General features: G+C 37.2%; 2 protein-coding genes across 2 annotated transcripts; both read left to right on the top strand.

Moving 5' to 3' along the window:
• Positions 1-5653: 5653 nt before the first annotated feature.
• LOC144295279 (olfactory receptor 5P4-like) lies at positions 5654-6592 on the top strand. Its single transcript, XM_077867668.1, has one exon. The coding sequence runs from the start codon at positions 5654-5656 to the stop codon at positions 6590-6592; it is 939 nt and encodes a 312-aa protein (XP_077723794.1).
• An 8085-nt stretch (positions 6593-14677) lies between these two features.
• On the top strand, positions 14678-15622 carry LOC144295277 (olfactory receptor 5P4). Its single transcript, XM_077867667.1, has one exon. The coding sequence runs from the start codon at positions 14684-14686 to the stop codon at positions 15620-15622; it is 939 nt and encodes a 312-aa protein (XP_077723793.1). The 5' UTR covers positions 14678-14683.
• Positions 15623-16945: the final 1323 nt, after the last annotated feature.

Below are 16945 nucleotides of genomic sequence, written 5' to 3'. Positions count from 1 at the left end.
CACACAGAAATGTCTTGGGATCTTGCTTATTCCTTTAGCTCAGGGGAAGACATTTCCTTTAGGTGCTCATATCAACACATTCAACACATATCACAGTTATCAGTGTTAGCAACACACTCCCAATATGAAACTGGTCATTAAAATTTTTTAATCTAATCTCTTGAGAATGTAAACTATGACACCTTGCTGTTAAAATCTTTATCTTTATGGAGATTGTTTCAGGTTCTAGGATGCTAAATTTCTATAAGGCCAGGTCCCCAAGCCTCCTGGAGATCTACAGATTATAATAACTGTACATTGTAGTTACTTGCAGAAAGGGATACATTGAAGTGTTGCTTGGCATGGTAGTATAAAAATCAATTTTTCAACCATGAGACTGTAGAATCTTTTGGAAGGAAAAAATCTTTCTTGGGAATTTTAGAACAAAATCTATACCAAATATACATTTGGGGGTTCAAATTTTACTGTCTTCTTCTTTTGTAGACCTTCAAGTTGAGAAAAATAGCATCAAAATTTATCCTGAGCCAGTGATCTAGAAGGCAGCTAGCAGAAATAAAGAACAAAAAAAAACTTATTTGGGAGGACATACTCTCAACCCAGGCTAGATAAGAGTAACAAAGATAAAACCCCACTAAAAAAAGATGTGCACAAAATTTAAAATTATAAAAGAGTAAATGCAAAAACAAACAGAAATAATAAGAGTATGTCAGCAGACACATCAAAGAGCAGATTTAGACCATCAAGAACTTCAAGTAATAGAATGGTCTAAAAGACATTATAAAATATTGATTAGTATTTTTGAAGAAATAAAAGAACAAGAAATCTCAGAAGGGTTTTTGTTTTAGAAAGAGCGCAAAAATTTGAAAAAAACCCAGAGTCTAGAAATAAAAAAATATATTCAGAAAAAATATAGATTAAACAGCAGATCATACATAACTGAAGAGAGAAATAATGAGCTTGAAGGTAGGTCTTAGGAATTACTCAGAATATCATACACACATACACACACATACATATTTATATATTTACACACAGATGCAAAGAATGAAAAAGCGCAATTTGGCAATATCTATCAGAATTTAAATTGGGCAAAGTTTTTGATCCAGTAACTCCATTTCTTAGAGTATATCCAAGGGTACTACTGTTATATAAGCACAATGAAGCCTTGGCAGGGTATAGCTAAATAAACAATGATTTAATACTTGGAATACCATGGATCTTTACAGAGAATGAAGGAGATTAATACATAATCACAAGGAATTATCTAAAAATATTTTTGAGTAAAAGAAAGCAATTTCAGAATAATGTAAGCAGTAACATCATTTATGAAAAAAACACATGGAAATCAGGAACAAGGAAGAGATTCTTGGTTATCCAAAGGGAGAATTGAGATAGAGATAAATATGACATAGGGAAAGGAAGAAATATCTTCAATAATTGCTATTTTAGGAGTCCCGATTTGGTGGAGGATTTATGTGGTAAGCAGGAAATGCCAATGCTGAATTAAATCCTGGGTCAGTTTCACACAGAGAAAAGCACCCTGGCTCTTCTTGCAACTCCTTGAGGTGTGATTAACTATGAACTACAAAATAGGGTTCAAGAAACTAGTTCTAGGCACATTGTCATGGCTGTTATAGCCCACGTTAATTGTGTTGTCCCAATCAAGTTTTAAAACTAGGGTGACATGGGTTATTCAGTGGTTGATCATCTGCCTTTGGCTCAGATTGTGACCCTAGAGTCCTGGGATCGAGTCCTACATTAGGCTCCCTGCAGGAAGCCTGTTTCTCCCCTACCTATGTATCTGCCTATCTCTGTGAGTCTCTCATGAATAAACAAAATCTTTCTTTTTCTAGGATTTTATTTATTTATTCATGAGAGACACAGAGAGAGGCAGAGACAAGGGAAGTAGGCTCCATGCAAGGAGCCCAATATAGGATTCAATCCCAGGACTCCGGGATGATGCCCCGAGCCGAAGGCAGACGCTCAACCGCTGAGCCACCCAGGCATTCCGAATAAACAAAATCTTAAAGAAGTTTTAAAACTAATTAGATGTTTGCCATTGTAATACCTGTATACAAGTAATGAGAAGAATAAATGGAGCCCCTGAGACCTTAGTGAGTACCTCAGCCAGCATAATGGTGTAGGCATACCTAAATGCACCTAATTTTCTCAATCTCCTTGGACTTTCTCCCACTGGATTTTCAGTGGGATGTTAACAAACCTGTGCATATCTGATGCTGAAGTCAAGGTTTTATATTCTTTATAAATCCTATATAAATAATCCCTGACATATAGAAATGATTTCTAGAATTTGTCACTATCATAACATTTGACCAGCAGGTAACCTTCATTCTTTGTTATTGATTTATAAATGTCCTTCGCGTTTGTAGTAGAAGCTGATAGTTGCTTATTTGAAGTAGATTTTCATTTACAGATTATTTGTTTACTACCATCCATTACTAGGTATAAACATGCACCATCTTACTTAACACAGCAGCCATGTGAGGTAAATATTATTATGTTAACTTTTAAAATAAGAATATTGGATCTCAGAAGGGTTATGTAAAATTTTCAAGATCATCTGGCTCATAAGTGACAGACCTTAAATTTATTGCCAGAGCTTTTGGTTCTAAAATCTTATTTTCTTTTTTTAAAGATTTTATTTATTTATTCATGAGAGACACACAGAGAGAGAGGCAGAGACTTAGGCAGAGAAAGAAGCAGGCTCCATGCAGAGAGTCTGATGTGGGACTTGATCCCAGGACTCCAGGATCACGCCCTGAGCCAAAGGCAGACGCTCAACACTGAGCCACTCAGGCATCCCTAAAGTCTTATTTTCATTGCAGTAACTATATGTTATGTTTTCCATATCATACTGGTACCCACATCCTATCTTGAACTCATTTGAGTCTTTCAGGTATATATTTTCTTTTTTTTTTTTTTTAAGATCTTGGGATCATACCCTGAGCCAAAGGCAGACACCCAACCACTGAGCTACCCAGGTTCCCTGTATATATTTTTTTATAAAAATATAAGACTTGGGCAGCCCCGGTGGTGCAGCGGCTTAGCACCGCCTGCAGCCTAGGGTGTGATCCTGGAGACCCTGGATCGAGTCCCACGTCAGGCTCTCTGCATGGTGCCTGCTTCTCCCTCTGTCTCTGTGTGTGTGTGTGTGTGTGTGTGTGTGTGTATGAATAAATAAATTAAAAATCTTTATATATATATATATATATATATATATATATATATATATATATATATGGCTTGTTTTAGATTTGTGTCCTTTAAACCCCTGATACAATCATGGATTGGCTAATGAAACTAGAGATTTAGCATTCTTACATACTGTATCAGGTTAATTCGTGTGTAAAGTTGATTGGATCACATTGGTTTAATCATCACTGCAAAGGGTACAGTTTTTCTTAGTAAGACTGACTAAGGGTACCAATAGTTATTTATCTGCATATTTTGTAAAAAAAAAAAAAAAGCAACTTAATGTTGAGGGTTTTTTGTTTTTTGTTGAGGGTTTATTTTAAGTAGCAAATACTCCATTTGGAAAGTCAGGGATCTACACAGGATCAACAGTGTTCCTTTCAAAAACAGTTACATTTCTTCTCTTTCAAGTAGCAGACATCTGATATTCTATAGTACTTCCAAAATATCATTTGATATTTGGTAATAGTTTTGATTTTATAGTACTTGCTGATTCTTTTCATTGTTTATTACTTGCTTTTTCAGTGGGTCTGGCTTATTTCTTGCTGGGATGCTAGGATGCTGGGGTGCAGGGATGCAGGGATGCAGGGATAGTAGGATGACCTCAAAACTAGAGGTACCTGCAGGTTAGTTGATCTTCTCTTTAAAAAAAAAAATCCTATGTTGGTATCGTCTTCCCATTTCCTCTGACTCAGAATATTTCCCTATTCTATCCACTATGCTGTCTTTACGATTGCTACCCACGCCAGTACCACATTGCACCTGGAATACTATAATATTCTGAAAGGTCTTTCTGTTAATTCTCTCACTCCTCTAGAAGTTAGTCCCCTTAAAGTAGCCAGCATTATCCTATCGTTATGTAAATTAGATCATGACATTCTCTTTTACATTTTGCACTGTCTTCCCATTGCACTTAGAATAATGTTTAAACTCATTATGACTCACAAAGCCATAGGTGATCTGGCTTCTGCCTAATTCTTGAGTCAATCTTGTATCACTACCCACCACATGGGCTTAGCTGTTCCTCAAAAATGCAAAGCTATCACTTTCCTTGCGATTGCAGTTCACACTGCAATGCTCTTCCACTCTATCTTAGCATGGTTGGTTTGCTTGTGTCATTTATGCATCATTTAAAATATCCCACATCATTTTTGGTTGGTTGAGATTTCCCTTTTTACATGAAAGCTCACTTCTGCATTCTGAATATGTCTTTCAATCCTTAAGTCAGCAGTTTATCCAAGTATTTTGTTGAGGATGTTTTAGGATATTTCATGTTCACAGCATTGCTTAAACTGAAAGTCTGTTTTAATTTTTGCATTTTTATGATTAAGCCTACTCATGAAATTTTGTTATTGTTGAAATGACCTCTTGATATTCCTTTCATTGTGTATTACTGTCTTGGTCTCACATGGCTGGCATAATATGAGCATGGAAGCATTTTTCCCACCTATTCTATATATGTTATTCATATGATTATGAAAAATATCTTTTTGTTAGGTCTATTTAGTCCCTAAAGTACAATTAATAATCCAAAGTGGATTTATTTCTCCTGTTGTCCTTAGGGTTAAACTCTACATGCAGCTTCCATTTACAGCCAATCTGTGATTATATTAATCAGATAAAGTGATGTTATGCTCTTCTAACAAATCAACCCTGGAAAGTCAGGGTATCTAACACAGCATAGATTTGTTTCTCACTTCTAGTATGTCTCCAGTGTATTCTCTATTTTCCACATTCCTTCAAATCCCAGGCTGGTGGGAGGTACTACTATATTCTAGTTGTATCATATAGAATATATCACTGTGGAAGAGAAAGAGAAAGCTGTCCATTGGTAATTTAATTTGATCTAGAAGAAACAGTGCATTTCCTCAACTAGCCCATCGGCATGTACCGTTCACAGTCTTACCTAACTACAAAGGGGCTGGCAAATGTGGTCTCCAAGGTGAACAAGGTAGGAGCAGATTGGATATTGCTAAACACTAGCTTAAAGTCAATCCCTTTGACCATTCTGGTTCTCATCAGATGTAAGGGTTCATTCAACAATCTGAACTGATCAAATGACGCAAATGAATGTTAACTGTGCTCTGATCTGAGTCATTGGTCTCTTTGTATCTTTGGCCTTAAAGTAATGGACATTAATATCTCAAATCATGCATAATGTAAATATGTTTGGAAACATTTTGTAGAGTGTAAGCATTAGACAAAAGGGATCTATGTTTTGATTTTTTTTAAGTTTATTTAAGTAATCTTTACATCAAACATGGGGCTTGAACTCACAGCCCCAAGATCAAGAGCCTCATGCTCTTCCAACTGAGCCAGCCAGGCACCCCATTTTGATTTTTTAATAGGGGGAATGGAAAAGTAAATATGTTACCTATGAGATCACTGAATTTATTGAATATACTTGTTATTTATTTCAATAGGCATTATTACAAATAAGATGGAGACTGAAAACCATACAATGGTGACAGAGTTCATTATTTTGGGGTTAACAGAGGATCCTACACTTTGTACCATCTTCTTTGTGGTTTTTCTAGGAATCTATGTTGCTACCCTACTGGGCAATGTCAGCATAATCATGCTGATCCACAGAAGTCCTCAGCTTCACACCCCAATGTATCTTTTCCTCAGCCATTTAGCCTTTGTGGATATCGGGTATTCCACGTCAGTCACACCCATTATGATTGTGGGTTTCTTAAGAGAGAGAACTACTATCCCTGTTGCTGGCTGCATAGCTCAGCTTGGCTCTGATGTTATCTTTGGAACAGCTGAGTGCTTCCTGCTGGCCGCCATGGCCTATGATCGCTATGTGGCCATCTGCTCTCCACTTCTCTACTCTACACACATGTCTTCCAGAGTCTGCATCATCCTCTTGGCTGCTTCCTATCTGGGGGGATGTGTGAATGCTTCATCATTTACTGGCTGTCTACTGAGCTTGACTTTCTGTGGACCAAATAAAATCAATCATTTCTTTTGTGACTTCCCACCACTAGTAAAGCTTTCTTGTACCCATATTTATGTTGCTGAAACATCACCTGCTATCCTAGCCGGGTCCATCATTGTAATCACACTGTTTATCATAGCTATTTCATATCTATACATCCTGCATTCAGTCCTAAATATGCGCTCCCCTGAAGGAAGACACAAGGCCTTCTCCACTTGTACTTCTCACCTCAGTGCAGTCACTTTGTTTTATGGGACAGTCACATTTGTTTATGTCATACCCAAGTCAGATTACTCGTCTGATCATATTAAAGTGGTGTCTGTGTTCTACACAGTGGTGATCCCCATGTTGAACCCCTTGATCTATAGTCTGAGAAACAAAGAGGTTAAAGAGGCCACGAGAAAATTGATGGCTAGAAGACATTGGTTATTTTGAAAGCAATACAGTGTGACTCTGGAAACTCGAAAATGATAGCTTCCAGAACATATGTGATAGATCTTTATGTTTTCCATTAGCCTTATCACTTTATGTGAAGAGCAGTCTTAAATACACAACTGCAGTATGTTAATTAATGCCAAGTTTAATTTATAATTTTCTAGAGTCACAAAATATATCATTTCATGAAATTCTGCTGGGTCCAAATCAAATGTGTATGTTTCGGGGTTAGGAGACTTGGAAAATACAATTTCACTTTTTCTCTCCTTTGTTCATTGTCTACAGTCCATGATTTGAGAGTGTTTTCTTTCTCTTCTGTTAGGTTATATATTTTTAAAATATTGTCTTATAAATTAACATCTTAGAAAGTATCATGTACTCAGTGGAAATGCAATTGATGTAGTGTTTTCAGTCCAGATAACTTTCTCTGGAAGACTTGGCCTGTCTTATACAGGGTTGTCATAATCTTTTGAAATAGTTATGCTGGAGTCTTGAAAGATCTTATTCCTACCTAAAATAAGACCAAAAGAATACATTCCATAGTTTTGTCACCAAGATGACTCAATCCACATGACACAAAGGGAATTCTGAAGACTGAGACTTTGAGAGCTTTGAGAATTCCCAGTAGTTTTTCACATTTCTCAAAGGTTTGTCTGCAAACACTTGTCTTTGGACTTTTGCTGACAAGCCTTTGATTAGTAGGAAAAACTACCACAGAGTGGTGCTAGGAAGGGGGCTATGGCACAGTGGAGCTTTTTTTAAACAGGCCAGTTGGTATTTTCAGGGTATAAAATTATGAATTTAGATACCCAGGCTGTTGCACACATGGAATATGCCTACCATCCTTCTTTGTAATATCTCCCAGGGTGTTCATTGCCTCCACTTTTGTCATGGCTTTATTTTAGATGTTTATGATTGAGCCTGGATAGTTTTTAGCCTCCTTAATTACCTCCCTGCCTCTAGAACTTTCCCCATGACTTCTGATTAATCATGTTTGAAGAGTAAAATATGGTTTTCCAATTTTTACAAAAATGATGTATGTCATAAGAATCCTAGAGCAAGAGTAGATTCCAACTCTCCCCAATTCAAAGTTCCCAGCATGTAAATTAGTGAAAGTATAACTCTTTGCAAACAGTCGAGGGTATAAAGACAGCCTACAGAAAGAGCTGGCTTAAAGAAGTCCTGGTAACTCAGTCATCTTGTGGATGAAGTTATTTATCCATAGTTTTCAAAAAAGATAACACCAGAGAATCCCAGGCTAGTCACTAGATTTTACAATGAAGCCATCAGGCAGTGTTCCCTCCCATCTCCCTGGACCTCTTATGTTCCACATTTAAAAAAAAAAAAAAAAAAATTTAAATATTTATTTGCATATCTTCTCTTGTGTAATGTCTCTTCAGGTCCTTTACCAATTTTATTCTCAGATTGTACTTTTCTTATTGATTTGGTTTTACTATAATCTGCCTATAAATCCTTTGTCAGCTTTGTACATTTTATTTTTTTTTTTAATTTCTTATTTACTTATGATAGTCACACACACAGAGAGAGAGAGAGAGGCAGAGACACAGGCAGAGGGAGAAGCAGGCTCCATGCACCGGGAGCCCGACGTGGGACTCGATCCCGGGTCTCCAGGATCACGCCCTGGGCCAAAGGCAGGCGCCAAACCGCTGCACCACCCAGGGATCCCAGCTTTGTACATTTTAAAGTTACATTCCCATTCTGGTTTGCCTTGTCACTCTCTTAATTGTATCTTTTGATGAACAAAAGCTTTTAATTTTAATGAAGTCTAATTTAACAGTATTTTCTTTATTGTTTTTTTTTAAAGATTTTATTTATTTATTCATGAGAATACACAGAGAGGAGAGAGAGAAGCAGAGACACAGGCAGAGGGAGAAGCAGGCTCCATGCATGGAGCCCAACATGGGACTTGATCCCGGGTCTCCAGGATCACACCCTGGGCTGCAGGCAGCGCTAAACTGCTGAGCCACTGGGGCTGCCCTATTTTCTTTATTGTTTAGTGCTTTCGTGACAAGTTCAAGAAATCTTTGTCCAATCCAAGGTTACAAAGATATTCTCTAATGTATTTTCCTAGAGGCTTTATACTTTTGAAATTCAGTGTTGAGTTGTAATTTTAAATATTTTTGTTTTGCCTGTGAATTCAAAAAGGCAAGGCCCACACATCTACTTACTGTGAGAATATGTGGGACTATGTGATTTTGCTTATATTACCAGTTCCTCCTCCAAGGCTGCTTTCTAAGTAAAATCCTTGGTGCATAAGGAAAGAGAATTTTGGAGTGAAATGATTTCTTTTTGCACTTGGGTTTCTTCTAGATTTCTGTTTGTCCAGGCAGTCCACACTGCCATCCAAGAATTGGCTAATTCTTTCTCATCCCTTCAAGGTTTCTCAGTATAATGCAGATCAGACTCTGTACCTGCCCTCAGGTATGCAATTTGCTACAGTTCTCTGATCACAAGGAAAGACAGGGAAATAATCCCATTTAAAATAACACAAAAAAGAATAAAATAACCTAAGAATAAATTTAACAAAGGAGGTGAAAGACTTGTATACTGAAAACTACAAAATATTGATGAAAGAAATTAAATAAAACACAAGCAAATGTAAAAACATCCTGTGTTCTTGGGTTGGAAGATTTAATATTGTTAAAATATCCATACTACCCAAAGCAGATTCAGTACATCCCTATCAAAATCTCAATAGAATTTTGTTATAGAAATAGAAAAAACAACTCTAAGATTCATATGGAGTCTCAGAGGGCCCCCAAACAACCAAAATAATCTTAAGAGGGAAGAACAAAGCTGTAGGCATCACACTTCCTGATTCAAATAATATTGCAAAGCTAAAGTAATAAAAATGGTATGGTCCTGGGCAGCCCAGGTGGCTCAGCAGTTTAGCACCTGCCTTTGGCCCAGGGCGTGATCCTGGGGACCCGGGATCAAGTCCCATGTTGGGCTCCATGCATGGAGCCTGCTTCTCCCTCTGCCTGTGTCTCTGCCTCTGTGTGTGTGTGTGTGTCTCTATGAATAAATTAATAAAATCTTTAAAAAAATTGTATGGTACTGACATAAAGTAGACATACAAAGCAATGAATACAATAGAGAGCTAAAAATAAACATATGCATATACAATCAAATAATTTTTGACAAGGGCACCAAGAATACACAGTAAGGAAAGGATAGATAGTCCCATCAATAAATGGTATTGGGAAAACTGGATATCCACATGCAAAAGAATGAAATTGAACTCTTACATTACACCCAAGAATCAACTCAAAACAGATTCAAGACTTAAATGTAAGAATTTAAACTGCAAGAAGAAAACTCCCAGAAGAAAACAGGGGGAGAGCTTCATATGATTATTCTTGGCAATAATTCTTTGGTATGACGTCGAAATCACAGGCAACAAAAACAGAAACAGGTAAGTGGGACCACCACAAACTAATAATCTGCACAGCAATGAAAACAATCATCAAAGTGAAAATGCAACTACAGAACGAGAGAAAATATTTGCAAACCACATATCTGATGAGAGGTTAGTTTCAAAAATATATAAGAAACAACTCAATAAAAACAACTCAGTACCAAAAACACTAATAATTTGATTGAAAAATAGCCTAAAAAGTCAAATGGACATTTCTTCAAAAAAGACACAAAAATGGCCAAAGGTACAAGGAAAGATGCTCAACATCACTAATCATCATGTAGATGCAAATCACAACCACAATGAGAAATCATTTCACATCTGTCAAGATGGCTATTATTTAAAAAAGAGAGAGAAAGACAAGTGTAGATTAGGATGCAGAGAAAGAGCAAACTTTGGTACATTGTTCCTGGGAATGCAAAATGGTGTGGTTGCTATGAAAAACAGTATGGAAGTTAATCATTAATAGAACTACCATATCATCCAGTAATCCCACCTCTAGATATTGATCTAAAAGAGCTGAAATTAGTATCTCAGAGATACCAGCCCTCTCATGTTCACTCCAGCACTGTTTATAATAGCCAAGACAGGAAAGCAGCCTAAATGTCCACTGACAGATAAATGGATAAAGAAAATTTGGTATGTATACATACAATGGAATGTTATTAAGTCTTATAAAAGGAAATTCTGCAATATGTGATGACATGGATTAACCTGGAAGATGTTATGCTAAGTGAAATAAACCCATCACAGAAGGACTAAGTCTGTATGATTCCATTTTACAGTGTACCTAAAATAGTCACTCATAGACCCAAGAGTGGAATGATGGTTGTCAGAGGTTGGAGTTGGAGTGAAATGGGGAGCTGCTAGTCAACAGGCCTAAGGTTGTAGTTAAGCAAGATGAAGAAGTCCTAGAAATCTGCTATAGAACATTGTACTATAGTTAACAATACTATAGGGTGCACATAGGAGCCAATTAAGAGGACATCTCATTTTAGATGTGCCACGGTAAAATAAAAATCTTAAAAAGTAGATTATTCATTTATTCACTGACTCATTCATTTGTTTAAAACTGCTATGTACCAGGCACTCTGCAATGTTCTCAGAATAAAGTGAGGAACGAGGCAGACATGATTCCTCCCTCATGGAAATGTAGGAAAGTAGGGGGAAAAAAAGACATTCAGCAATTATTTACACTAGTATCTACATAAGCAAAGGTGTATTATGTACAAAACATATTTCAGGGTTTCAGAATTCTCTGAAACTGTTTGCTGAGACTATGACTTAGTCTTAGACAAGACTTAGATGCTTCCGTGGTCAAATAATTTAAACCTCAGACCTAAGGTCGCTAGGAATTAGTTTTCCATTGGAAAGGGGTGGAGTGATGAATACAATTATAAAATAGTTTGTAGTTGGGTAAAGATAGAGATGTGGGAGTGTGTATTTATCTTTAGGTCATAGCATAGTATCTGATACATAGACATATTTTCTAAGAATTGTTTAACACTAATTCAACAAACATCTATTTAGTGCTTTCTAGATTTCCAGCACTCTGCCATTAAAGAGGAATACAAATACCTATTTGTGCCATTCCTCCGTCACAATTTGGCTTCTTGAAACCTAAAGGAATAGTATCTTCCTAGGACTGAGGGAGTCTCAGCATGTCCATTTCCTAATTTGCTGGGTTTGAGGTGTTTGAGCTGTTAGATCCTCCTAACATTGATTATCAGGTTTAGCTTTGTTCTGAAGTTTATTAACTGATGGGCTCTTTCAAGCTTAGAATCAAAGGAACCTGACTTTCAACCTTAAAGAAAGTTCTATCAGAAAGGGAGACAGAACGTAAAGACTGCTAACTCTGGGAAACGAACTAGGGGTGGTGAAAGGGGAGAAGGGCGGGGGGTGGGAGTGAATGGGTGACGGGCACTGGGGGTTATTCTGTATGTTAGTAAATTGAACACCAATAAAAAATAAATTAAAAAAAAAAAAGAAAGAAAGTTCTGCTATGTGGCCATGGTTCAAGAATACAGCCAGAGTCAACTGTCGCCATGTATCTTTGACAACCTGCCAGTCTATGTGGCAGTTGTGGATGGCAGGGTCCTGAGAAAAATGTTAGGGTGAGCTTCGTTGTTTTATTAGAAAGCTTACATGTTGGTGGATCAAAGTTGGCAAAGGGGAGAGAAGGGCATGGTTAAGAAACGTTTGCCACCCACCACTGTGTTATGTATGTCAAGGGTCCTAGGACAGATCCATATACCAAGTGAAAAATATATAGGACTTTTAAATGTACATCACTTATGTTAAAATAATATTGCAATTCCAGTGGATTCATGTTTGTAAATTAAACTGTATTAGCAAACAGAAATTTTTTTAATTTATTTATTTATGATAGTTACACACAGAGAGAGAGAGAGAGGCAGAGACACAGGCAGAGGGAGAAGCAGGCTCCATGCACCAGGAGCCCGACGTGGGATTTGATCCCGGGTCTCCAGGATCACGCCCTGGGCCAAAGGCAGGCGCCAAACCGCTGCGCCACCCAGGGATCCCAGCAAACAGAAATTATCTCTAAACATAGATGACATGAAAACCTGGACCATTGAATATAGCCACATTTCAGAAATGCCACAAAATGTCACAGCCCATATTATTCTTGTTGATCTAATAATCAACTTCAATGATACTAAAATGTTATAATTATTTTCAATGTAATTAAATTAAAATGTTTAATTTCTTTATTTAATTAAAAAATAAATGGAGCCTCAGAGTATGTAGAAAGTATTTCAATTATATACTTTTATATAATCATGTTTACATGATATATCTCTGTCCCAATAGATTTGCACATGTAATTTCTCTATCCCAATGGATTCTCAATGTAGTTTTCCAAAACAAACTAATTTATAATTACAAGTGAAGTAAGTGATTTGGGCCTTATCTCAAATGACACAAACCTCACTTAAATATGGCTCTGCCATACGGTGACAATTCCTTGGAGCCTATCCCTAGTATTGCAGTGGATGTGTTACAAGTTTGTACTTGTTCTTTTTAAGGACACAGAAATATTTGATTCTCTTATACGTACAAGAAATTACAAGTCGATTACTTCAAGAAAATTATTAGAAATTGGGCATTTATTTGTTGCATACATAGTACTTGGTCTTTTTTATCCACATCACATCATTTTTAACACAAGAATCACATGAGGTATGTATCATTATTTCCTTTTTACAGGTAAGGAAACAGATGATAAGCAATTTCTTTAATGTGCCAATGATTCCATAGATAGTGGGAGGCAGAGCTAGAAACCGATGCCAAGGTTGTGTGGCTACTAAAGTCCAAGGTATTTCTGCTCATCATTTTGCCTTCCCTGCTGGCACTCATATAAAACTTTGAAAGCATTTGTATCTTCCATACATTTTTTTTTCAAAAAATCTATTTCAGGTTGAGGCTTTGTCTTATTAAGAAAGCTAGAATGTGAGAATTCAGACATGTAACCCCAGTACTGTTCATACTGTAGGATGTCATTGTCATGACTCACATATAACATTGAGTAAAATGTGCATGGCTGCTGACAGTTATATGTGTATGTTTTCTTAATTTTTCTTCAGATAAAAGTTCTTCAGGAAAAAAACGAATTATCCAGAATATGTTGGTCTTTAAACTAGAAGAGCCATGGAAATGATTGAATGTAACTAATATATTCCCCTCTCCTTTTTCATGTGCTCTAATTTGAATGAAGGGAATATTTTTCTGAAATGCTAATCTTTCTTTCAACCCAATTTCCTAGCCTTACTAGCTGGCTACTTGCATTCATACCTCTCTAATTACCTCTCCCCCCACATCATATACTCCTACTTCCTATTTCGCTATAGTTGCTTAATAGAACTGATGAAACCAAAACTTACTAATACAGGTTCCCAAATGCTTCACTTTCCAATTAACCCCAGCCCATAAAAATACCTGGACTCTTCTTGTTGCTTCATGCAATCCTAGAAGCATGAAAAAGTATGATGTACTCTTACTCCTAAAAGATTTTGCCAAATATCCATGAGTTAGCTCATAAGAATAATAAAAATTCTATTTGGCCCTTTCATCTTGGACATAGACACTTTCCAGCCCTTGGTATCAATCATAACTAAGGACATAATTTTTTTCATTTCAGGGAAAGGATCAAGTAAGAAAGAGATGTCAAAGTCAACTCCATAATTTTTGGCCCAATAATTGGATAAATGTATTGTGATAGTATTGACTAAAAAAGAAAATACTGGGCAGAGGCACATTTAGGGTGGGAGTGGAAAATCAAGAGCTGGCCTCTCCATGATCATTTTGGTGATTTACATTTTACGTTACTACATTCAGTATTGCTGTAACAATCACTCACATACTTCTTCTTACACATGGGAAAGACTTACTCCATGGCATACAAACAGAAGTAAAATAGCTGAAATCTAAGGTCATCGAGTCTTCAATTTTAACATTTTCATGAAATTGGGAAAGAAAATTTGTGTGCACAAAGTCCTCTGTGTGAGGTAGAGTTACCACTTAAAGACTGTAATTGTAGGGTTCTATTTAGATATCTACATTAAATGTGAAATAATTTCAACCCATTTAACTTCCTCTGGTTCTGATTTCAATAGGCACCATTAAATGGATAGATGGAGAATGAAAATCATACAACAGTGACAGAGTTCATTATTCTGGGATTAACAGATAATCCCACACTATGTGCCATCTTCTTTGTGATTTTCCTGGGAGTTTATATAATTACCATAGTGGGAAATATCAGTATAATCATCCTAATCCGAAGCAGCCCACAGCTTCACACCCCGATGTACCTTTTTCTCAGCCATTTGGCCTTTGTAGACATTGGGTATTCCACCTCAGTGACTCCGATCATGCTAATGAGTTTCTTAAGAGAGAAAACGACTATCCCTGTCACTGGCTGTATAGCCCAGCTTGGCTCTGATGTCACTTTTGGGACTACAGAGTGCTTCCTGCTGGCCACCATGGCCTATGATCGCTATGTGGCCATCTGCTCTCCCTTGCTCTACTCCACCCAGATGTCCCCAGTGGTCTGCTTCCTCCTATTGGGGGCTTCCTACCTGGGTGGATGCATGAACGCTTCATCATTTACTGGCTGTTTGATGAATCTAACCTTCTGTGGACCAAACAAAATCAACCATTTCTTCTGTGACCTCTTTCCACTCTTGAAGCTTTCTTGTGGCCATGTTTATATTGCCGAAATATCGCCCGCCATCTCTTCCGCATCCGTCCTCATAAGCACACTGTTTACCATAATTGTGTCCTATACCTACATTCTCCACTCAATCCTGAATATGCGCTCTACTGAGGGGAGAAAGAAGGCCTTCTCTACCTGCACCTCCCACCTCACCGCAGTCACTTTGTTTTATGGGACAGTTTTGTTCGTTTATGTGATGCCCAAGTCAACTTATTCAGCTGATCAGGTCAAAGTGGCATCTGTGATCTATACAGTGGTAGTCCCCATGTTGAACCCCCTCATCTATAGCCTGAGAAACAAGGAGGTAAAAGGAGCCATGCGAAAACTAATGGCTAAAATGCATTGGTTCTCCTGAATTACATCAGATATAAATCCATAAATAACGAACCAATGATTTGAGGAAACATTTGTGCTGGATACTTTAATGATATTTATCACTAACTTTATCACTTTGATAGTGAAGATCTCCTACAAATACAAAAAGCCAGTGTTCACTTCCATATAGAGAGTTAAACGTATCATTAACATGGAAATTTTCTTCATTCAAATTCAATATGAAATTTTCAAGGTAAAAATACCTTTGCAAAATTGTTCCATTTATCAATTGTGAGTCTTATTTAAATATAGACAACTATTCCCACCAAAGATCAAATTTAATTGGATTCATCTTGTTAAACATTTGGGAAAACAATTTGTTCCCAGCAGGTGTGTAATAAATCATAATGTTAACAAGTCAAGCACTTCATGTCACTTCCTTTAAAGGTACTTAATGGTACTGTCCTGCCTTTGTCAATGGATATGTAAACTTTTGGAAACATTGCTGTTAGGGTCTCCAAAAAAGCTTCTATTTTCACTTTGTTTAAGCCAGAGCAAAAGATTATTCCTCTTTTGGCCATTCCGAAATCTATTCCAGATAACACAGAAGGAACTTTGTACACATCTCTGTGGACTCTTTTTGCAACTTGGGTCTTACCAGGTGAGTCTACAGTAAGATTTCAAAAGCTGAAGTTTCTTTGGAGGGGGAGACTGGGATATCAGGACTTTCTTTCAACAATAATTGATAGGAGACATGAGATTATGGTTCAGGCAAATAATACATTGGCTGCACACTTTGTAATGTCTCTCAGGGAGGTTCTACTATCACTGCTTCTTCCACTTGATCTTTCTGAAGGCACTTATGATCTAGTCTGATTATGTCAATTATCTCCATATTGAGTCCCTGCCTCCTGTACTCCTTTCACAATGATTTATGATTAATATTTTAGCTCATATATTTTATTATCAGCATATGAATAATGTCAGACAAATTCTGAGACCGTTTGGAGGGACCACTTTACAAGCTGACCTGGGTTCTTTCCTGGCAAATCAAGGAAACCTCCTCCTTTTCTGCCTGGAAGCTACTCTGTGGAATTTCTCTGGTCCTATTTCCCCATTTGTGCCTCTTTACTTGCATAAATTATAGGCCTGTAATCCCACCAGTGCAGTAATTCTGAGGTTGAAGTCAGTATAGATACAGGCCTTTACAAAGAGAAGGCCCCCAAACTTGTCTTGGAAGGGCATTTTGGGAGTCATGATGGGAACTCTGCACCCTGGTGGTTGAAGTTTTTCAGAGTTTCTGGAAATCTTTGTCTTCCTCTTTCCTCTTGCACTTGGCTTTTCACCAGGGTACATGCTCGAC

Source organism: Canis aureus, chromosome 23, assembly GCF_053574225.1.
Source record: "Canis aureus isolate CA01 chromosome 23, VMU_Caureus_v.1.0, whole genome shotgun sequence".
In the NCBI taxonomy this organism is placed as follows: domain Eukaryota; kingdom Metazoa; phylum Chordata; class Mammalia; order Carnivora; family Canidae; genus Canis; species Canis aureus.
Note: the sequence above shows the minus strand (reverse complement) of the source record. Positions and strands in the feature narration are given on the sequence as shown.

Bases quoted from the DNA above. Each gene is read 5' to 3' on its own strand.
- LOC144295279 (XM_077867668.1), top strand. From the start codon at position 5,654: ATGGAGACTGAAAACCATACAATGGTGACAGAGTTCATTATTTTGGGG.
- LOC144295277 (XM_077867667.1), top strand. From the start codon at position 14,684: ATGGAGAATGAAAATCATACAACAGTGACAGAGTTCATTATTCTGGGA.